Source organism: Ranitomeya variabilis, chromosome 4, assembly GCF_051348905.1.
Source record: "Ranitomeya variabilis isolate aRanVar5 chromosome 4, aRanVar5.hap1, whole genome shotgun sequence".
NCBI lineage: Eukaryota > Metazoa > Chordata > Amphibia > Anura > Dendrobatidae > Ranitomeya > Ranitomeya variabilis.
The window spans coordinates 520,675,681-520,700,453 of NC_135235.1; the positions used below are offsets into that span (position 1 = coordinate 520,675,681).

At 41.6% G+C, this 24,773-nt stretch overlaps 1 protein-coding gene across 3 annotated transcripts in view; it reads left to right on the forward strand.

Annotated features, from left to right (window-relative positions):
- The window catches only part of RIMS4 (regulating synaptic membrane exocytosis 4), a 1,070,250-nt gene extending 1,047,860 nt beyond the window's left edge, over positions 1–22,390 (forward strand). For all 3 annotated transcript variants that reach the window (XM_077252187.1, XM_077252185.1, XM_077252186.1), the window contains 2 exons: positions 17,407–17,546; positions 21,101–22,390. In XM_077252187.1, the coding sequence (XP_077108302.1) occupies positions 17,407–17,546; positions 21,101–21,319 (359 nt within the window). In that variant the 3' untranslated portion in view covers positions 21,320–22,390. The remainder of the gene's footprint in view (positions 1–17,406; positions 17,547–21,100) is intronic.
- The last annotated feature ends 2,383 nt before the right edge of the window (positions 22,391–24,773 follow it).

Consider the following 24,773-nt stretch of genomic DNA (forward strand, 5'->3'; position numbering starts at 1 on the left):
GTCTTTTTCTTCCGCATTTCATCCTCAGACAAACGGCCAAACCGAGCGAACTAACCAGACTTTGGAAACTTATTTGAGATGCTTTGTGTCTGCCGATCAGGATGATTGGGTGGCTTTCTTGCCATTGGCTGAGTTTGCCCTTAATAATCGGGCTAGTTCTGCTACCTTGGTGTCACCATTCTTTTGTAATTCTGGGTTTCATCCTCGTTTTTCTTCAGGGCAGGTTGAGTCTTCTGATTGTCCTGGGGTGGACTCTGTGGTTGACAGGTTGCAGCAGATTTGGGCTCATGTTGTGGACAATATGGTGTTGTCTCAGGAGGAGGCTCAGCGTTTTGCCAACCGTCGTCGGCGTGTGGGTTCCCGGCTTCGGGTTGGGTATTTGGTCTGGTTGTCTTCTCGTCATGTTCCTATGAGGGTTTCTTCCCCGAAGTTCAAGCCTCGGTTTATTGGTCCTTATAGGATTTCTGAGATTATCAATCCAGTGTCTTTTTGTTTGGCCCTTCCAGCCTCTTTTTCCATCCATAATGTTTTTCATAGATCTTTGTTGCGGAAATATGTGGTGCCCGTGGTTCCCTCTGTTGATCCTCCTGCCCCGGTGTTGATTGATGGGGAGTTGGAGTATGTTGTGTAGAAGATCTTGGATTCTCATTTTTCTAGACGGAGGCTTCAGTATCTTGTCAAGTGGAAGGGTTATGGCCAGGAGGAAAATTCTTGGGTTGTTGCCTCCGATGTTCATGCTGACGATTTGGTTCGTGCCTTCCTTTTGGCTCGTCCCGATCGGCCTGGGGGCTCTGGTGAGGGTTCGGTGACCCCTCCTCAAGGGGGGGGTACTGTTGTGAATTCTGTTGTGGGTTCTGCTCTTGGGCTCCCTCCGGTGGTTATGGGTGGTAGTGCTGCTGTTTGTCCTTCACAACAGTCATCAGCTGCTTCCACTTTGGACGGGGCTATTTAGTCTGGCTCCTTCCTTTAGTGAGTGCCAGTTGTCCATTGTTTTCTAGGGATCCACATCTCTGCTTGGTTTCTCCTTCTGGATTGTCCAAATCATCAAAGATAAGTCCTGGCTCTGTTTTTGCAGTCACATGCGGTGGACTTAATAGTTCTGTGAATTGCTATGTTTTTTCTTGTCCAGCTTTGTCTGTGTTAAGATTTACTCAGCCAAGTTGGAAGCTCTGGAGTCACAGAGTTACCCTCCATGCCTTTAGTTAGGTGTGGAGATTTTTGTATTCTCTGTGGTGGATTTTGTAGTATTTTTTATACTGACCGCACAGTACTCTTTCCTGTCTTTTCTTTCTAGGTAGCGTGGCCTCCTTTGCTAAATTCTGTTTTCAGTCTGCGTTTGTAATTTCCCTCTCCTCTCACAGTCAATATTTGTGGGGGGCTGCCCATCCTTTGGGAATTTTCTCTGAGGCAAGATAGTATTCCTGTTTCTTTCTTTAGGTGTAATTAGTCCTCCGGCCGTGACGAGGTGTCTAGGGAGTGACAGGAACATCCCACGGCTACTTCTAGTTGATGTGTTAAGTTCAGGGTCTGCGGTCAGTATAGAGGCCACCTACTCCAGAGCTCATCCATGCTGCTCCTAGTCCACCAGTTCATAACAGAGCTCCCTAGCCCTTCTGCTCTAACTAGGGAACTATTCCTGCCTTATCCCTAGTAAACCCCTCCTACAGTTAACTATCTACACTACTTATTATAATAAGGCATAATGGGGTCCATCTAGTGGGCCGAACAGGGTACTACACTTTCCCTATGTTTATCATTATTTGTTAGCAGAATTGAGATTCAAGAACAATTACATAAAGGTAACATTTACATGCAGGGAGGGAGTAGAGTATCACATGGCCCGGTATACCCCTTACATTCCCCCTCCCTTTAACAATGGTCGTCCCTGACCATTTCTGCATCATTACTTTATTTTTACAAGGTATACTCCACGCAGGGAAAACATGGTAAAAAGAGGTAGAATGATTATATTGGCTCAATGTGAGCCAGGTTTTTACAATGTCACAGGAGAGTCCTTTCTCTCTTAAGGGATGCCTGATGCACAGTCCTCCAGGAAACACCCTGACAGTTCCATATTCCGGTCTTGTCCACCAGTAATTAACATATAAACAATTAGGTGACCCTTCCCGTGGGCAAACAGTCCTTAGGGAGGAAAAATACATCCCCCTCCTTTTGTGGGTAACACTGCCCTTAAATGCTATGTGCACTGCCTGTCCCAGGAACAGTCTGTTGCTGCAGTTGTACGTAGTCCATGGCACAGTTCCTGGGCAAACCAAAAAACCTCAATGTTCCCTTCTGGCCATCCGGCCACATCACACCTGGCTATGGGGGTGCTTCAGGGTTCCCTCGCCCACATGGAAGCAGAACAGTCCCATTATTCTATTCCAATACTATGTAGTGCAACGAGCACAATGTCCTGTTATTACTATACACTTCAACAGTTCTTGTCCCGTACTCCTTTGTCTCTCCTGGGACTCCATGCCCATGTTCAGGCCAATGACTCTGCAGCCACAGAAGCTGTGAGTTGCCAGAACTTGGCAGTAGCGGTGTGGGACTGGGAGGTAAGCAAGGCATAGGACACCGACCGTACTAGGTCCAGGCTCACATGCAGTTCCATTTCCTCCGTTGAACCTAAAATCACTGCCACAAGACTGGGAAACAGGTCGGCCTTCCGAGGTGAGGGGACAGGGTGAAGACCATCCCTCTGGGATCAAGAGCTGAGTTGTACTCACCACCTCTGATCTCAGCAGCTCATCCATGCCCATCCCGTTCTTCCTTTCGATAATGCCTGCAATCCAGGTGCACTGTCCGTGGAATGGGCCCTCCACTGTCTGATGAAAATGGGAGGCGCCCACAGATGCCCCCGCACTGGTCGCAGGTCTGGCCTCCTGAGCACGGTGGCTGTGTGACAAATCAAGGGACCTCGGTTCACTCCATGGAGACCCACTCCTTGGGATATGAGACTGGGAAACAGGTCGGTGAGGACCATCCCTCTGAGATCAAGGGCTGAGGTGTACTCACCACCTCTGATCTCAGCAGCTCATCCGCGCCCATCCCGCGATCATTGAATTCCTCTGCAGCAGCTGTGCAGTCTGGCTCCCAAGGTTGTAGTCCCGGCTCGGCCTTGACTTCCGTCTTGTGTTCCTCCGGGGCGGTCGATGTTTCCGGTGTGCCAGCCTCCAGCTCCCGATTATGTCGTTCTGGCTCCCGGTAAGGAGGTTCCATCTTCTGGCGATGTTCCCACTGCTGATGAGGGTGCTCTGGCTCCTTCGCCGGCACAGGAAAATGGTGATTCAAAGCTTAATTAGCGACTCCCCTCTGTCATCCGGGTCGGGTCCTTTCCTCTTCTTCTCACCACTGCCATTCAATGCGGCCTATGCCACTGTGACAATGGGTGCAAGCATGGTCCATCGCTGCAGGTGCCATGTCTCGCAATGACACCGCGCAGCTGCACCCGGGACTTTCTTCTGGGCCCCATCCATTCCAATATGGGGTCGCTTCTGGCCGCTCCACCCACTCCTTGGCAATCTGTTGTTGGGGGCGGGACCTTCGTCTTCTCCAGCCTTTCCACCAGAGGTGTGCACCATGATTAGGCCACCGACTCTGCCAGACAGCTCTTGGCGCCATTGCCCTGTCAGGACACCCACGAAGGGTGGGATCAGAGCTGTCTTCCTCCATTTGCGCGACATTTCCCGCCATCTTTGCCATCACAGTGTCAGTGACATCCAAGGTTTTAATCAAGTCCAATATACTGATCACTTTCAAAACGTCATTCTCTTCTTGTTTCACGGCATCCCCACTCCGCATGGCTATGGGAACCTCTGACTACGCCAAGTGTGAGGGAGGGCCAGGGCCATAGTCGTGGCTGAGATTAGCAGGTCTTTCGCGCCCTGGCCTCCTGTCACATGCAAATAACATCCCAAGGTCAATGTACTTGCCTCTTTTTTGTTTTCACAATTTGGGCCTTTTCTCCGTTGCCTAAGGCCCCCTCCGGTCATTTGCGTACAAACAGAGACACAGTTCAGTTGCAACTTGAAACATAAAACTTTACTTTCTTCTTTGCACAGCTCATCCTTAACAGGCACAGCATTTGCATAGGGTTCCTTACGACTCACACCTTCCACTTTCCCTGCACTCTTTCCTTGGTCCTTCCGTACGTGTCCGTGTCATACGGCCTCTTGCAGTAATGCAGCGTCCTCCCTGTCCAGATTCTCTGTGCTTGGGAGTTCCCTTATCTGTTTCGGACCAGATCTGAGGGTGTCAGCCCATGCCATGATCTGCCACATATCGTGCGACCTGTGGCCCCATACTGCTGTGGACCCGCTGCTACTTCTGCTTCACCACTGCTGTACTCTGTGCTGGTTTAGCTGCCCTTCTGTCCACTGAGAACTGGATGGCTGGGTCCTTCCCTTAAATGTTGCGGAGCTGCTGGATGGCTCGGGCTCAAAGCCCACCCGAGCTGTAGGGGCTCCCTAGCTCTTCTGCTCTAACTAGGGAACTCTTCCTGCCTTATCCCCAGTAAACCTCTCCTACAGTTAACTATCTACACTACTTATTAAAAAAAGGCGTAATGGGCCCCATCTAGTGGTCCGAACAGGGTACTATGCTTTCCCTATGTTTATCATTATTTGTTAGCAGGATTGAGATTCATAAACAATTACATAAAGGTAACATTTACATAGAGGGTGAGAGTAGAGTATCACACAGTCCCAGTATACCCCTTACATTGACACCCCGCAACAACGCCCACGATCGGTGCTAGCGATCGCTGGCATTTAACCCCTCTAATGCCGCTGTCAGTAGTATTAGCGGCATAGAGGAGCATCGCGCATGTCGGATGATGATGTGATACTCTGCCGTGTGCAGAGTATCAGATCAGCGATCTGACACTATACGGTGATGTCCCGGGATGGGACAATGTAAAAAAGTATTAAAAAAAATTATTACAAAGTGTGAAAATATTTTTTTTAAATCCCCAAATAAGAAAAAAAAATCTAATATTTTTCCAATAAATACATTTATTTATGTAAAAAATAAAAAATACACATATTTGGTATCGCTGCGTCCATAACGACCTGCTCTATAAAACTGTCCCACTAGTTAACCCCTTCATCAAATACCATAAAAAAGGCAAAAAACAATGCAAAAAGTGCAATATAACGCGATCAAAAAGACAAATGTAAATAAAAATGGTACCGCTGAAAACAGCATCTTGTATCGCAAAAAACAAGCTGTCATACAACTCTATCAGCAGAAAAATAAAAAAGTTATAGCTCTGAGAATAAATTGAGGCAAAAATAATTATTTTTCTATAAAATAGCTTTTATTGTGTAAAAGCGCTAAAACATAAAAAAAAGATATAAATTGGGTATCACTGTAATTCTACTGACCTAAAGAATAAAGCTGCCTTACCAATTTTACCACATGCGGAACGGTATAAAAAAACAAATAAAAAGCAATGCATGAATTACTAGTTTTTGTTCATTCTGTCTTCCAAAAATCAGAATAGAAAGCGATCAAAAAATGTCATGTGCCCAAAAATGGTACCAATAAAAACGTCAACTCGTCCGACAAATAGCAAGCCATAACATGACTCTGTCGGCCAAAATATGGAAAAAATTATAGCTCTCAAAATATGGTGATGCAAAAACTAGTTTTCGCAATAAAAAGCGTCTTTCAGTGTGTGACAGCAGCCAAACATAAAATCTCGATTATAAATCTGGTATTGCTGTAATCACACCGACACGAAGAATAAAGTCGCCTAATGACTTATACCGCCCGAGGAACGGCATAAAAAATAAATAAAACCAATTCTTTACATGCTGTTGATTTATTAAGTATGCCTCCAAAAGATAACAGTAAGGCTCAGGGCACATTTATCCTGCACTCTGCAGAATATCAAAAATAAAATCCAGAAAATCACAGATACATTTATATAATTTATACAATGTGATTTTCTGGATTTTATTTTTGATATTCTGTCTCTCAATGTTAAAATTAACCTACCCTTAAAATTATAGACTGTACATGTCTTTGTCCATGGGCAAACTTACAAAATCAGCAAGGGATCAAATATTTATTTACCCCACTGTATGTGTAGATTTCAAGAGTGTATTTCTGCAGCTTTGCCTTTAGCTCCTTTGCCTTGGTTGGTTGGTTGAACTAGGACTATTTTTGACTCTGAAGAGGGCTCAGGCTACTGCATTGTTATATTCTCTTTTTAAAATGAATAGTATTAGAAACACATAAGGCCGGCCTCACACTGGGCGTAAGACAATACGCCACGTATTATACGTCCGTACTACGGCCGTAATACGGAGAAATGTTCCCAAAATAGTGATCCGTAGTCAGGGTGTGTCAGCGTATTTTGCGCATGGCATCCTCCGTATGTAATCCGTATGGCATCCGTACTGCGAGATTTTCGCGCAGGCTTGCAAAACCGACATCTAATGGATTTATGTGCTCAAATGTTCGGGAAAACATATATACAGTATATATATATATATATATATATATATGTCATTGAGACACATATATATATATTCTGTATTTAGATTTCATTCAGCGCGATATGTGTTAAAAGCCGGTAATTCAATTGCCGGCTTCTCATTTCTCCTGCACAAACCCGACAGGATATGAGACATGGTTTACATACAGTAAACCATCTCATATCCCCTTTTTTTTTGCATATTCCACACTACTAATGTTAGTAGTGTGTATGTGCAAAATTTCAGCGCTGTAGCTGCTGAAATAAAGGGTTAAATGGCGGAAAAAATTGGCGTGGGCTCCCGCGCAATTTTCTCCGCCAGAATGGTAAAGCCAGTGACCGAGGGCAGATATTAATAGCCATGAGAGGGTCCATGGTTATTGGCCCCCCGTGGCTACAAACATCTGCCCCCAGCCACCCCAGAAAAGGCACATCTGGAAGATGCGCCTATTCTGGCACTTGGCCACTCTCTTCCCACTCCCTGTAGCGGTGGGATATGGGGTAATGAAGGGTTAATGCCACCTTGCTATTGTAAGGTGACATTAAACCAGATTAATAATGGAGAGGCGTCAATTATGACACCTATCCATTATTAATCCAATTGTTGGAAAGGGTTAAAAAACACACACACATGATTTAAAAGTATTTTAATGAAATAAACACAGCGGTTGTTGTAATAATTTATTGTTCTCTCAATCCATCAGGACCACCCTCGCTTGGAAAAATAATAAACGCACAAGATACATACCTTCTGGTGAACCGTCTCGTCCCACGAAGTAATCCATCTGAAGGGGTTAACTAATATTACAGGCAGGAGCCCTGCTAAATGCAGCGGTGCTCCGTGCCTGTAATCCCCGGCGAATGAATGAAATGTAGGTCATTGACCTACATTTCCTTCAGTCGCGGTGATGCGCCCCCTGGTGGATGTCCTCATATGACCTGGAGCGTGGGAAAAAGTTCCCAGGCTGCAGTTCATGAGAACATCCACCAGAGGGCGCCTCACCGCGACTGAAGGAAATGTAGGTCAATGACCTACATTTCATTCATTCGCCGGGGATTACAGGCACGGAGCACCGCTGCATTTAGCAGGGCTCCTGCCTGTAATATTAGTTAACCCCTTCAGATGGATTACTTCGTGGGACGAGACGGTTCACCAGAAGGTACCGTATTTTCCGGCGTATAAGACGACTGGGCGTATAAGACGACCCCCCAACTTTACCAGTTAAAATATAAAATCTTCTTAAAAGTCGGGGGTCTTCTTATACACCCTATGTCGTCTTATAGGGCCGGTGAATATGTGCCTTTTGGGGGGGGGGGGGGGGAGTGATCCTGATGACGAGGGGGCGTCTCACAGGAAAGTGAGTATCCCCCATTACCTTATCGTAGCGGTGCAGCGTGGGGGTCTCAGTGCTGGGAGTGGCGGCGGCGGCTGCTGTGCTCTGGTGCGGCGGCTGCTGTGCTCTGGTGCGGCGGCTCCTCTTCTGTGTGGGGCCTCTGTGCTGTGCGGTGGCGGTGGCGGTGGCGGCGGCATATCTTTATCCAGTTGGGGCTCCTCCGGCATCTCCTTAGCCCTGGAGGCCCCGCCGCAACTCCATGAGTGCAATGCAGCGGCCATTTTCCCGGAGGCAGCTCAATAGGTGCGATGCGGTGGCCTCCGGGAAAATGGCCGCTGCTCAGATTCAGATCTCGTCCCGAAATCTCGGGACACGAGATCTGAATCTGAGCAGCGGCCATTTTCCCGGAGGCCACCACATTGCACCGATGGAGTTGCGGCGGGGCCTCCAGGGCTAAGGAGATGCCGGAGGAGCCCCAACTGGATAAAGATACGCCGCTGCCGCCGCCACCTCACAGCACAGAGGCCCCACACAGAAGAGGAGCCGCCGCACCAGAACACAGCAGCCGCCGCCGCTCCCAGCACTGACACCCCCACGCTGCACCGCTAGGATAAGGTAATGGGGATTACTCACTTTCCTGTGAGACGCCCCCTCGTCATCAGGATCACTCCCCCTCCCCACCCACCATATACACCGGCGTACAAGTCGATTCCCGGCGTATAAGACGACCCCCGACTTTTAAGAAGATTTTCGGGGGTTAAAAAGTCGTCTTATACGCCGGAAAATACGGTATGTATATTGTGCGTTTATTATTTTTCCAAGCGAGGGTGTTCCTGATGGATTGAGAGAACAATAAATTATTACAACAACCGCTGTGTTTATTTCATTAAAATACTTTTAAATCATGTGTGTGTGTGTGTTTTAACCCTTTCCAACAATTGGATTAATAATGGATAGGTGTCATAATTGACGCCTCTCCATTATTAATCTGGCTTAATGTCACCTTACAATAGCAAGGTGGCATTACCCCTTCATTACCCCATATCCCACCGCTACAGGGAGTGGGAAGAGAGTGGCCAAGTGCCAGAATAGGCGCATCTTCCAGATGTGCCTTTTCTGGGGTGGCTGGGGGCAGATGTTTGTAGCCGGGGGGGCCAATAACCATGGACCCTCTCCTGGCTATTAATATCTGCCCTCAGTCACTGGCTTTACCATTCTGGCGGAGAAAATTGCGCGGGAGCCCACGCCAATTTTTTCCGCCATTTAACCCTTTATTTCAGCAGCTACAGCGCTGAAATTTTGCACATACACACTACTAACATTAGTAGTGTGGAATATGCAAAAAAAAAGGGGGATATGAGATGGTTTACTGTATGTAAACCATGTCTCATATCATGTCGGGTTTGTGCAGGAGAAATGAAAAGCCGGCAATTGAATTACCGACTTTTCACTAACACCGCTGCGTATTTCTCGCAAGTCACACTGCTGGTCAGTGTGGAATCCGTATTTTTCTCGCCCCCATAGACTTTCATTGGCGATTTTTTTGCGCAATACGGTGACAAACGCAGCATGCTGCGATTTTGTACGGCCGCAGAAAGCCGTATATTACGGATCCGTAATATACGGCTGATAGGAGCAGCCCCATTGAGAATAATTGTGCCGTTTATTTTGCGAGTTTTACGGACGTAGTTTATGCGCTCATACGTCCGTAAAACTCGCTAGTGTGAGGCCGGCCTAACTGTGTAAAATACAAAGTCCACACTTCCAACAACTTGAGTTCACATTAAAATCCCGGCTAATCACAGTGGAATCAGAGCTTGGCATAAAAGAACATCTTATCCTTTAGAGGACATGCAGGAAGACGTTCAACTTTTTTTTTAGTATATTACCAAGGACTCTTAGGTCTGCGAAATGAAAGTTAAATGGAAAAATACATTATTCATCAAGATTACTTTGTCAAATAATTGTAGCACTAAAGATTACCGAGCTCGAGGCTTTGTGTTATTATTGGAAATAGAACAAGAGGCGCAGATGTTTCCAGAAAGCGCTTTCAAATAACTTCTGAGGTCTGCAGATTAGGGCCATTACTTTAAAGGAAATATTCAATATCTAATAATTAGGGCATCTAGAAAATAAAAATCATTTTACGGCTGAACAGCTGTAATGTGCCTATTTGTTCCTATTATTTTTCTAAATAATTAAAGACGTTGCCTACTGTACCACAGGATTGGCGTATAGAAAATGTAGTGCCAATATTCAAAAAGGGGACAAAAACTGAACTCGGAAATTATAGGCCAGTAAGCTTAACCTCTACTGTGGGTAAAATCCTGGAGGGCATTCTAAGGGATGCTATACTGGAGTATCTGAAGAGGAATAACCTCATGACCCAGTATCAGCACGGGTGTACTAGGGACCGTTCCTGTCAGACAAATCTGATCAATTTCTATGAAGAGGTAAGTTCCGGACTGGACCAAGGGAACACAGTGCACGTAGTGTATATGGACTTTTCAAAAGCTTTTGATACAGTGCCACACAAACAATCTAATATATAAAGCTGAATGTGTGTATGTGTGTATGTCCGGGATTGGCATCTGAACCGTCGCAGCTACAGCCACAAAATTTTGCACAGTCACACGTCTGGACCCCGAGAGCGTCAAAGCTATGTTGTGAGGTGAAATTTTAACCCCGCGCTTTCCAATTCACCAAACAATTTTGCCCCTATCTACATAATGGGGAAAAAATGAAAGGAAAAGTGTTGGAGGCAAATTAACAGCTGCCAGATGTGAACAAGGGGGACTTAAAGAATGACAGCAATGGCGCCAACGAGTATATACTGTACAGTTGCTAAGGTGGGGCCCCAACATGGGATAATCACCACACCACCACGGGGATATAAACACACACACAAAATGCACCACACACTACCACGTGCTCGAACACATATACCACCGTCAGCGCACATTTCCCCACACATACACCAACCTCGCCACATCAAAGTCGAAACACAAAAGTCGCCGCTCAAAACTCGCCACGCGCAAAACTCTCCACATGCAAAACTCGCCACACGTGCAAAACTCACCTCATGGAAAACTCGCCACACGCAAAACTTGCACACGCAGAAAAATTGCCACATGCACAAAAGTTGCAACACATGCAAAAGTTGCCTCACACAAAACTTGCACATACTCAAAAGGCACCACACATAAAACTCGCCACGCGCAAAACTCGCCATGCGCAAAACTTGCTGCACACAACTTGCTACACTAACCTGTCACATGCAACTCGACACACAAAAAGTTGCTACACGCATGTCGCCACACAAAACTCATCTCACAAAAGTCGCTACATGCATGTCGCCACACGCAACTCAACACACACAACTTGACACACGAAACTCGCCCTAAAACACACACAAGTCTGGTATTATCCTTCAAAAATAAAAATCTGATTAATAAGCAGACAAACTACAAGAGCAACAAATGTACCATATAGGAATCCGGCAGCTGTCAGTCATATGACCAGTCTATTATGTGTATGTGTGAGCTAATATATACTGCCAGGGGGTGGGCTTCCTGTAAGCTGGGGATTTATCAGGCTGCCAATTTAGCTTACAAATACTGAGGTAAAAATACTGACCAAATAACGTGTGAACGAGGTCTAATACAGGAGGAGATGACATACAGATATATACTATATAAAGGAGGAGATGACATACAGGTATATACTATATACAGGAGGAGATGACACACAGGTATATACTGTATACAGGAGGAGATGACACACAGATATATACTATATACAGGAGAGATGACACACAGGTATATACTATATACAGGGGAGATGACACACAGGTATATACTATATACAGGAGAGATGACACACAGGTATAAAGTATATACAGGAGGAGATGACATACAGGTATATACTATATACAGGAGGAGATGACACACAGGTATATACTATTTACAGGGGAGATGACACACAGGTATATACTATATACAGGAGGAGATGACACACAGATATATACTATATACAGGAGAGATGACACACAGGTATATACTATATAGAGGAGGAGATGACATACAGGTACATACTACATACAGGAGGAGATGACATACAGGTATATACTATATACAGGAGGAGATGACACACAGGTATATACTATATACAGGAACAGATTACCTACAGGTATATAGTATATACAGGAGGAGATGACATACAGGTATATGCTATGTATAGGAGGAGATGACATACAGGTATATACTATATACAGGAGGAGATGACACACAGATATATACTATATATAGGTGAGATGACACACAGGTATATACTATATACAGGAGATTACATACAGGTATATCTAATATATAAAGCTAAATGTGTGTATGTATGTATGTGTGTATGTCCGGGATTGACATCTGCACCGTCGCAGCTACAGCCACAAAATTTTGCACAGTCACACGTGTGGACCCCGAGAGCGTCATAGGCTATGTTGTGAGGTGAAATTTTAACCCCGCGCGTTCCAATTCACCAAACAATTTTGCCCCTATCTACATAATGGGGAAAAAGTGAAGGGAAAAGTGTTGGAGGAAAATTGACAGCTGCCAGATGTGAACAATGGGGACTTAAAGAATGAGAGCGATGGCGCCAAAGAGTATATACCGTACAGTTGCTAAGGTGGGGCCCCGACATGGGATACTCACCACACACGGGGATATGAACACACACACAAAATGCGCCACACACTACCATGTGCTTGAACACATATACCACCCTCAGCACACATTTCACCACACACACACCAACCTCGCCACATAAAAGTCGAAACACAAAAGTCACCACTCAAAACTCGCCACGCGCAAAACTCGCTACATGCAAAACTCGCCATATGCAAAACTAGGCTCACGCAAAACTCGCCACACATGCAAAACTCACCTCATGGAAAACTCACCTCATGCAAAACTTGCACACACACAAAAATTGCCACATGTACAAAAGTTGCACCACATGCAAAAGTTGCCTCACACAAAACTTGCACATACTCAAAACGCACCACACATAAAACTCGCCACGCGCAAAACTCGCCATGCACAAATCTTGCTGCACACAACTTGCTACACTAACCTGTCACATGCAACTCGACACACAAAAAGTTGCTACACGCATGTCACCACACAAAACTCATCTCACAAAAGTCGCTACACACATGTCGCCACACGCAACTCAACACACACAACTTGACACATGAAACTCGCCCTAAAACACACAGAAGTCTGGTATTATCCTTCAAAAATAAAAATCTGATTAATAAGCAGACAAACTACAAGAGCAACAATTGTACCATATAGGAAATACGGCAGCTGTCAGTCACATGACCTGTCTATTATGTGTATGTGTGAGCTAATATATACTGCCAGGGGGGAGGGCTTCCTGTTGGCTGGGGATTTATCAGGCTGCCAATAGCAACCAATCACAGCTCAGCTTCTATTTTGCTACAGTTAATTAATCTGAGCTCTGATTGGTTAATATAGGCAACAAAGACATTCTCAGTATAACAAAGCTAATATATGTTAAGAAATGCTTCTATTAGCTTAGTTTTTGCCTTTTAATAATTACATTTCTATCTATTTGTTTTGTGGTTTTTGTGTGCAGAATAAATTTTTGTTAACACATTCTATTTTGCTAACAGCAGTCATTAACCCGGGCGAAGCCGGGTAGTACAGCTAGTTGATACATAAAATGAGAAAAATGGGGATAGGGGAAAATATGTGTAAGTGGGTTAAGAGCTGGCTCAGGGATAGGAAACAAAGGGTGGTTATTAATGGAGCACATTTGGACTGGGTCGTGGTTAGCAGTGGGGTACCACAGGGGTCAGTATTGGGCCCTCTTCTTTTTAACATATTTATTAATGCCCACTTAGGGGGCATATAGAGCAGAATTTCAATATTTGCAGATGACACTAAACTCTGCAGGGTAATCAATACAGAGGAGGACAATTTTATATTACAGGATGATTTATGTAAACTAGAAACTTGGGCTGACGAATGGCAAATGAGCTTTAATGGGGATAAATGTAGGGTCATGCACTTGGGTAGAAGTAATAAGATGTATAACTATGTGCATAATTCTAAAACTCTCGGCAAAACCGTCAATGAAAAGGACCTGGGTGTATGGGTGGATGACAAACTCACATTTAGTGGCCAGTGTCAGGCAGCTGCTACAAAGGAAAATAAAATAATGGGATGCATTAAAAGAGGCATAGATGCTCATGAGGAGAACATAATTTTACCTCTATACAAGTCACTAGTTCGACCACACTTAGAATACTGTGCACAGTTCTGGTCTCCTGTGTATAAGAAAGACATAGCTGAACTAGAGCGGGTGCAGAGAAGAGCGACTGGGGGGTCTACAGTACCAAGATAGGTTATTACACTTGGGGCTATTTAGTTTGGAAAAACGAAGGCTAAGGGGTGATCTTATTTTAATGTATAAATAAATGAGGGGACAGTACAAAGACCTTTCTGATGAACTTTTTAATCATAGACCTGAGACAGGGACAAGGGGGCATCCTCTACGTCTGGAGGAAAAAAGGTTTAAGCATAATAACAGACGCGGATTCTTTACTGTAAGAGCAGTGAGACTATGGAACTCTCTGCCGTATGATGTTGTAATGAGTGATTCATTACTTAAATTTAAGAGGGGACTGGTTGCCTTTCTTGAAAAGTATAATGTTACAGGTTATATATATATTAGATTCCTTGATAGGGCGTTGATCCAGGGAACTAGTCTGATTGCCGTATGTGGAGTCAGGAAGGAATTTTTTTCCCCAATGTGAAGCTTACTATTTGCCACATGTTTTTTTTTGCCTTCCTCTGGATCAACATGTTAGGGCATGTTAGGTTAGGCTATGGGTTGAACTAGATGGACTTAAAGTCTTCCTTCAACCTTAATAACTATGTTACTATGTTACTGTGGACAATCCTTTATTATCAAAAGGCTTTTCTGACTATAAACTCTGGGGAATCTGGAAGCTAATTTAAACTTACCTGCAGCGCCTCCAGAGGGGAAATCAGGCATTGCATTGTACCCATTAAAATAAATTCTTAGAGACACAGATGTGTTCTTCAAAGTTGATCTCTGCTCTTGTGAATTTATAAGGGTCGTTAACACCTAATGAAAGTAGAATTGTAGAGGCCAATCAGATTAAAGCTTTTACTTGAAAATTGAACACTTTAACCTGATTGTTGTGGATTATAACACGTTTTTGAAAAAGAAATGACTGACTGAACAGTGACATCTAGGCATAGACGATCTAAAAACACATTTCAATAAAGATTAATGTGACATTGATTAACCACCTGTGAATTAACAAAAAACTAATTAATTTTCTGCCTTTCAATATCTCAGGGGAATGTGCGCTGCTGTGCCTTTAATAGAAAATCAATCAATAAATAAATAGACCTGTCTCTGCTGAGACATGCTAAGTCGTACATTATGGGTCAACCATTTCTTCTAAAAAAAAATTAAGACAGGAGGAAAATTGCTGTAAAAAAAATAACTCTGGTATAATTACGTACCATTAAGCACATGAAATATTCACATCCAGTAAGATGCGTAATTTCTTTCTTCATTTGCTTAGAAACTGTGAGATCTCGCTCATAATCAGCCTCATGTACCAAAACTATGTTAGGCTACTTTCCCACGATGAGCTTTTGGTGCTTTTTTGACTCTACATATTTTCTTACAGTTCCAGCAGAGTGGATGGGATTTATAGAAATCTCCTGCACACTGTGCTTCTTTTTAACTCAACGTAAACTGAGTGAGTGCTTCAAATCCGCAGCATGTCATCTCTTGCGGGTATGCTGAGTTTTCTGTGTGTAATTTTCACATGCATTTGCATAACAAAATCAGCATTTTTAGTGTTTTTACACAGTGGAAACGAAACAAAAAGACATGTAATCTGCACCTAAATATATCAATAAAGTTGTGTCAAGCAAAAAAACAGGAAGTATCAAAATCAAAGCAGCTTTATTTAAAGCATGACACACCACAGACAAAAACCGCAGAGTAAAAAAATGTGATAAAAATGCATGTTAAAAAATGCACACAAAAACGTTATGCAAAAACACATGAAACCTAAGTTAAATTATAGGTGCAGAAATTCTGTAGCGTCAAAAACTCACCAACAGCTCATCGTGGGCATGTAACCTAACAAGGCTGCAAACCCAACTGCATGTGTTCCAGACTGGACTGCTCAGTTTTTGGAACAAGAAGTAGATTTTCACAGCATCAGCAACAAGCTCTAAGATGTCGGAAATCTCATGCACAAGCTTGATTTTTTTTTCCTGACTGAATTTGAGCACTGCAGCATTTTTAAATCTGCAGCATGTCACTTCTTTCAGCGTTTTTGCAGCATTTTTTCACCAATAGAAAGCAACGAGAAAGTTCCAAAACTCTGCAAAAAACGCAACAAATATTTTCTCGGCATTTTTCGCTGTGTTTTTGAAGCATTTTTGGTGAAGAAAACTACATTTATAACACATGTACTCCACAAAGCTCACGTGTAATCCACACACAAAAACGCTGCAAAAAAAAAGCAGAAAAAGCACAGTGAGTGAAAAGTGCATCAAAAACAATGTAGAATTGGCATTTTGAACACACCATTTTTGCTGCTAAGAGAGCAGGTTTTGGCTGCAAAAACAATGCACAAAAAATGCTGCGTGTGAGCATAACCTAAGTTTTAAATGGTTGGCAAGTCTCTGCAAAATTGGTATATTTGGCAAGTATATATGTAATGTATACGGCCAACTTCAGACACAGTGAAGGAACTGTCCCACTCCAATGACTCTGAGACATGGTCCACTAAAGGGAATCGGTCACCCCCCTGGATGCTTTTAAGCTATTACTATATGCATAAAGGTAATAGAATGGTTAAAATATTCTTGCCTGTATACTTTATAGCTGAAGTCTAAATGTTGAGAAATTGAGTTTTAATCTTTTATGTTAATGATTTCTTCCAGGCTATGGGGCGTGAGGTGCCTGGAAGAAATTTCTGCCTCCTGTCTTCATTATCATACCACCTCCTTCCCATGCACTTTACACTGCCCTATGATGTGCAGTTGTGGTGCCATAATCCCGCGCCTGTGCCCTGCACTCGCGCTATTATCCAAACCTTATCCGCCCTTCTATGGGCAGTGTCTTCATACTTCTTCTGCGCAGGCGCCAACAAGTCACTGCTACTAAAGTTGCATTTTTTTACAATGCAAATTAAAATACAATATTGATAGAAAATAATTTTACAAAAGGGCCTACTCTTCCTGTTGTGGAGCCTAAAAGGTTAATTGTGAACTCTGGCTAATTAGCTGCCCCTCTCCTACCGCTCCTCTTCCCCTCTCACAGCAGCGGAGCAAAACTTGACTTACTAGAAATAAAACAGTACTTTTTCAGAATCTGAGATTGGTGTCCCTGGTATTGTTAGCGTCAGCAGATTGTAGTGTGCATCGTCCATATGTTGCTCAGTGTGCAATCTGTTTGTTGCATTGTTTGGTAAATGGTTTTAATATTGCCTGTTTTTATATCTTCCAGCTGCTTACATAAAGGTTTATCTACTGGAGAATGGGCTCTGTGTTGCTAAGAAGAAAACAAAAGTTGCCCGGAAATCACTAGACCCATTATATAATCAGGTTCTTGTATTTTCCGAGAGCCCACAAGGGAAAGTATTACAGGTAAGGATGAGAAACCTTTCTTTCAGGATATTTATATTATTATAACGAAGAAATAAGATAGTAAAAAGAAAAATTAAAGCCAGCATAATAATACAAATAAATATGATAGATAATAAAATGAGCAATCTTTTGTGAAGAGTAGAGTTGGGCAGATTGATTTGTGTTACTCTGATCCTTCAGCCAGTTCTGTAGTATCTGACTGCTGGACAGAAGGCTCGCGAATCTCTAACGTTCTAGGATCCCCGATATAACTTTTGGTTAGCTAGGGATCACGTAATGTCATCTGTGCATCACGCGGTAATGATTGCAATTAATCTGCCATCTCAAGTAAAGAGGGAATCCACCTAAAGTCACATTAGCCACGTTAGAAGATGTCACCATTGAAAGACCATCAGTTTAGACCTCATAGCGAAGAAGCTTCAATACAATCACAATAAAATGAATAAATCAATAGGAAATGTATGTTTCTGCAAATTTGTGACGTAATGTTTGCAACCATCAATGAAAGGTTTTTCAATTTTTATGATTGGTGAGGGACCAACTTTTGAGACACCTACTTATCCAACTGTCTTGGGAACAGCACCTGTCCCTGTACACTGGCCCTGCACTCCCTTTGTTGGTAGAGCAGACCTCACTGCATTAATTTTTCAAATGGCAGCAAACTTCCAACAAGATAAGTAGTTAAGCAAATGAAGTAAAGAAAATGTACTTATTTGAACAGTCCTACTGAACAGAGTAGGGTTGCTGATTATTGAAAAGGGATGTGGCCTTAAGGTGAGAAAGATGCTGATTTCAATTAGCTACATTCACTTCCAGTTTCTCATAGCCACCTTATACTTTCTGCCAATCATAATTGGAATTATTTATTGGCATTAGTGTGACTATGTACCATTAATATATAATCTCTGAATACATTGCCATTTTAGGTTGATTTTTACATATTTTACATATCCTTATTAGATATTAATTAACCATTTTAATTATACATCTTAAACTTGTAGGTGGCGTAATAGCATGGTTATGTAATTGTCAAAGCCACGTTCAATTTTTTTTTAAAGCAAATCTGTCAGTAGGAGCAACCCTCCTAACCTGTCTACATAGGCAAGTAGGTTATAAAAAGCTGAATAAAATTATATTTTGATATCTGCAATCAGTTGTCTTATTCCGGAGAAATCCATGTTTTTCTTAATATGTAAATGAGCTGCTAAGATTTATGGGTCAGACACAGATCTCCCTATAAATCTTCCTCCAGAACTTATTTTAAATGGAATGGGACGTTACCAGTGTGAGACATGTAATGACTGACAGTCTCCTCTATTCATCTACATGTCTCACACTGGTAATACCCCCTTTCATTTAAAATAAGCATTGGAGGCAGAGTCTCATGAAGATCTTTGTCCTGCCCATAGATCTTAACAGCTCATTTACATATTAAGAAAATGTAGATTTCTCTGGAATGAGACATCAGATCACAGACATCAAGGCATCAATTTATTCAGGATTCTATCATCAGCATTCTCATATAGACAACGTAGAAGGGCTTATCCTAGTGACAGATTCTCTTTAACTATATTATCTACAACTACAAGTTTGAATATACAATAGCTGAATAGGTATAATTTATAAATTTACCAATAGTTGTTGAAGAGAGATAAAAAATGGACTGGTGGATGTCCTAAAATAAACCTGAATGTCACATGGAGCCGAAACAGATACATAGAAAGGTTAACAATTTTTTTCTGTGATAAAAGTAACTGATCTTTGCAGAATGCACACTTAATACTTTGGCTTAGTGACAATGCTATGCAAGATACGTCTCGGTATCTGTGCACTTAACAGCAGAGCTGACTAAAAGCCATGTCCTTTCTCTTCAAATACTGTATAATTTAATGTGAAACTACATCCCCAAGAAAGCAATTAGTCACTCACATCCTATTCCAGCTCTTTTAAGAGTTGATTTAACATCATTGTGACTGTTGGCACAGCAGCCGATCTATACACAGCTTTTTTTTACAGGTTTAATAGATCTGTCCTCAGGAGGAGATGTATGGCAGTTCTCTTCTTTGCCATTCTTAAAGGGAATTTATCACCGTATTTTACGCATATAAGCTGCGGCCACCGCCATTAGGGGCTTATCTACAGCATTCTGTAATGCTGTAGATAAGCCCCCGATGTAACCCGAACGATAAGAAAAACAAATTAGATTATACTCACCCATGGGCGGTCCAGGTTTGATTTGGGTCCAATGGGCATCGCGGGTCCGGCGCCTCCCACCTTCAAGCGATGATGTCCTCTTCCTTGCTTCTGTCGCGGCTCCTGCGCAGGTGTAAAGTACTGCAGTGCGCAGGTGCCGGGCCTCTCTGACCTTTCCGGTGCCTGCGCACTGCAGTATTTTTCTCTGCCCTCAACAGGGCAGAGAATTACGCCTGCGTAGGAGCCACGACAGAAGCAAGGAAGAGGACGTCATCGCATGAAAATGGGAGGCACTGGATCTGCAACGCCCATCGGACCCGGACCGCACCAGACCGCCCCTGGGTGAGCAAAATCTAACCTATTTTTCTTATCTTTCAGGTTACATTGGGGGCTTATCTGCAGCATTATAGAATACTGTAGATAAGCCCCTAATGGCGGTGGCCATATGCGAAAAATGAGGTGACAGATTCCCTTTAAAGTCCCCTAAAATAAGCTGATGGAAAAGCGCCTCAATATTAAACAGTAATATTGTAAAATAGACACAAGTGTGTTATGCAGAGTGGAACAGAACCCAATCACAAGGTGATCTAACACATACAGAAATCGGTGCAAAAATCAACAAAGATTTGGTATTCAAAAGTAACTGTGACTTAAAAAGAACCTGTTACTATGAAAATCCAGTCCAATCTGCAGACAATATGTTATAGAGCAGCGGAGTCGAGTAGTTTAACATGAAAAGATTTAATATTACTTGTGTTTTAATAATTTAAACCTATGCTCTTTCCTGTATTTTCTGTCCAGTGGGTGGTCCTATAAGTCACTGACAGCTTTCTTTGTAGACGTGTGCATACAGAGTCAGCTGGTAATCACTGATAGGACTGCCCACTTGACCAAAAATCCCCAAAAGAGCAGAGTAGTAAATGACTAATATACAGTTTATACTGAATCTTTTCTCACAAAATTATATATCAATCTACTGTACTCCCCCTGCTCAATAACATTGAGATTGGACTGCAAATTTCATGGTGACAGGTTCCGTTTAAGGTGCCTACTTTCATTTGGTTTCATGAGGAACAGCTGACCATTAAATGTGCATGGGAGCCTCCGGCAACCCCAATGTTGTCATAGGAAAAAAAGGATCAGGCATGTCGAATATCAGAGCCTTCTCCTTCTATACCTTTTACACAGAGGTGTCTGGCAGCAGCCTTCTCCACTTCGCCATCTATCATATTTTTGTTTTCCGTATTGTCCGTTGCTCGTATTGCACCTCTGTATATATTATTTCAGGTCATGAAATGTCGCAGTGGCAAGGGCACTGTTGTATAATGATGATGAATGATGATATATGTGTTGTCTTAAAGGTGATGGTTTGGGGAAATTATGGAAGAATGGAAAGAAAGCATTTTATGGGAGTTGCCAGAATACTTCTAGAAGAATTGGACTTATCAAGCATGGTTATTGGCTGGTACAAGTTATTCCCAACCTCATCAATGGTTGATCCATCTACAGGTCCTCTTCTTCGTCAAGCTTCACAACTTTCCCTGGAAAGCACTGTAGGACCATGTTGCGAGAGATCTTAATAGTAAAGAAAATGACTTGACTTCTTGACTTGTTTTTTTTTATAACCCACTACCAAGGCTTTGTTTGGATCTCTGACCTCAAACATCTTGCATGTTTGACCAATTTTTGGAAGCTGAAAGCAACCAAACAACCTGCTGAGAGGAGAAAGTGTGGTTTCCCTTCGTGTATGAAAGTAACCTTGGGTGACTATTCGAGGTCTACAATCGTACAGTTACCTCTATTCTCACGTTTGATGTCATGTATATTCCCGAATCTGAAAGTGAGAATTGTTAAAAGTTGCAGTATCTTTTATTCTAGAGAAAGATATTTTCATAACTTTCTATCAAGAACTTTTTAAACATTCCTAGAACAAAATGTGTTGTACCTGGAAGAAATGACTATAAAAATGTCAAGAAAGAACTGCAACTTTTCATTGGGGATAATATTTTATTTATTGTGTATCAGAAATATCTTTGTGATTTGAAAACTGTGCCAATCTACCAGGAAGTGTCTTTTACTACTTGGCCAATGCAGTTGATAAATCATACTGGGAATGGAATATATATAATTGAATTAGAATAGATAAAGATGTAGGTAGTATATATATACATGTAATTTGATCAGGGAAGCACTTTTTTTCTTAAAGTGCTAAAAACCAATATAAATTTAAGCCATTGTGTACCAGCATCTAGTTTAATTACATAGTTCGTCATTTTCAATCTCTTGTACATTTTCAGCATGATTTTAGCAGTATGAAAAACAAATTGTATTTTCAAAATTCATATATTTTGAACTGTCTTCTGCCGTAGCTCATAAACCTGAAAGAATACAAAATGAAAGCATAACTTCAAGATAATCAAGTTTCTTCTTAATGACGTTAAAGGCTAGCAAAAATTGAGAAGTTATTCTAAAACTATATATTTTGCAGGAAATTAGCAAATGTGATAGCAAACCAGATTTTTGGCAACTAATGTCATTTCTCTGTACAATCATGGTAGCTTACAATACAATCCTGTGTTAAAGCCTCACACCGAGAGGTAATTAGCGCATAGAAGAAGGATCAAGTCTTGCATGACATCATTTGATACAGCAAAAAAAAGTAAAAAAAGAAACTTCCAAGCCTATAAAGCAAATAGAATTGTATAGAAAATTCTGTATTTTTTGGAATATGTGTTGCTGCTGATTCCAATACCAAAATAATGAAGGTCAGTGTTTATGAAAGGAGATAATGCTATTATATGAGTGTACATATATTTCAGGTGAATGTCATTCTATTGATTACATATTGTGTGTTTTAATATTTTTGTCATGCATACTGAGCACTTTTTGCAATCATATGCATAAATAACCATTGAGGTTAGCATGTTGCAGTCCATAGAGTGGAGGCACTCGCCATTTTGTTCCACTTTACTCCAAATACTTCTGTACAGTGCGTGTCAATATCTTCTATTTTTTTAATCCAATTATGCATAGCACATGCATTGATAATGAGTTTAAGAGAAACTGAATGCCGATCCATAGTCCATGAGTGAATCAATCTGTGCAAATTTAATTGTAGTTCGTCTGCCATTTGGAAACATTGTGAGGGTCAAGTTTAGTCTTGAGATTCATACTTGAAAATGAAGAATAGTTGGTGAATCAGTTTGCACTTTGTACCCAGGTTGGTGGTTGATTGTAGGATCTAATAGCTGGGTGGATTGATTTTCTCATTTTAGTTATTTTAAAGATATATTCAGAAATGTTATTTTTGTAATATAAGTAGAATAAAAAAAATATGTAGATTCAGAGGTTAGCATTTGATAAATACAGAGCTTATACTTCTTTATGTGTAGAAGCAATATACATGTTCAGATTTGGGTGTCAACAAGCGTATTATGGGTAGGGAAGACTTTGAGTCAATTCTAGTTTACTATCATTAGAGTCAAAGCGTCAAATATTTTGCTAATGTCAATGCTTTTCGGTGCAGATATTTTAGTAAAAATTCAAAAGTAGTCCAGGTCTTCAGCTTTATTCGGTACTCCACATCAGTAAAGTTTCAATGTTGGCCAAATAATTTTAGCCAAAATCATACTCGATACATGTCTGTATCATGGCCGTAGAAGAATTATCCTCACCATGGCATTTCTCCCTAAAATGCATAGGTAATCAAATTCATTAAGAACTAAACTCAAGAGTTATTATTTTAATTGACTTGATGCCTCAAAGCCATGTACGTGTTTGCATGTAGTGAACTATTGCTTTGTTGTTTCGTAAAAAGAATGTTTGTGTCAAATATATTTTAATAGCTATCTATCTAATATACAAAAATGTTGCTTGAAGATATGCTTTAAAAGCTAAAGGCGTAATCCCTTTAAAGGTCTGAAAGATTTTTTGTTCAAGGTTTCCAATTAATAGCTACAGTAACAGATTGACAATAGGCCAATACCTAGTGGCAGGAACAAAATGGGTGTTGTATCCTTGTTGAGTGAAATTGATTACCTACCAAATAAGGCAAGTCAATTACCCACAGAGCTAGGTCTCTTTAATTTACTGAGTTTCAGTGTTAAGGACATCATCCATGCTATTGTCACTTATACAAAGAAAGCCCATAGTGAGCTCACTAAAGTCTATACTGAAGCTATGGTCCTATAAGGAAAACCAATAATTGAGATATATTCTTAGTGTAGAGACAGAATGTATTGCAATATAAGCTAAAACTATGATATAAAAGATGCTAAAATGTGTTCATCATATACGCTTCATTTTACTTCCATGAAACCTTTTTCAACATGACCATTGATGTTCCTTACATAGAAATGATAGTGGTCTCCATACCACTTTTTGTACTGCAAGCCAAATCTCCCTGTGTCCTGTAGGCAATTGCAGATGTAAAAGGGTATTCGCATCTCCAAGATCATATCCCAATACAGTATGTAGTCATTGTAATAATAATATTAGCAAATTCTTCCAGTTAGAAATGTTGTATAGTTCTACTGATTAGCAATGTCGCTTACTTCATGTGCAGGGCATTGTAGTAGCTTAGGTATCCATGGTTATGATAACTAACAACTAACTGTCACTATGTGATTGGCTGTAACCATAGATACCTAAGCTACTGCAATTCCCTGCACACATAGGATCTTGGAGATAGGAATACTCCTTTAAATTTAAAACAATGGAAAATTGCAGTGGAAATTGCATGCCATATTTAAAAAATTGGGGACTAGAACTCGTGGTCATTGGAAGATAAGACACACTAATGTGTAAAATACTATTTACTTACTTTATCTAATTGATACTGCAATTTTTAAAATGTTTTTGCTAATATGTAAATACTCCAAATCTAAAATATTATTTTGACTATCGGAGAAACTCATATAAGAGACTAAATAATAGGAATATGAATAAAAATCTTATTGCCACAATAATCTGACAAAAGTGCTGGGACAAAAATAGAGCAAGAGAGGCGGATGTCGTAGAGGTAAGCTAACTTAC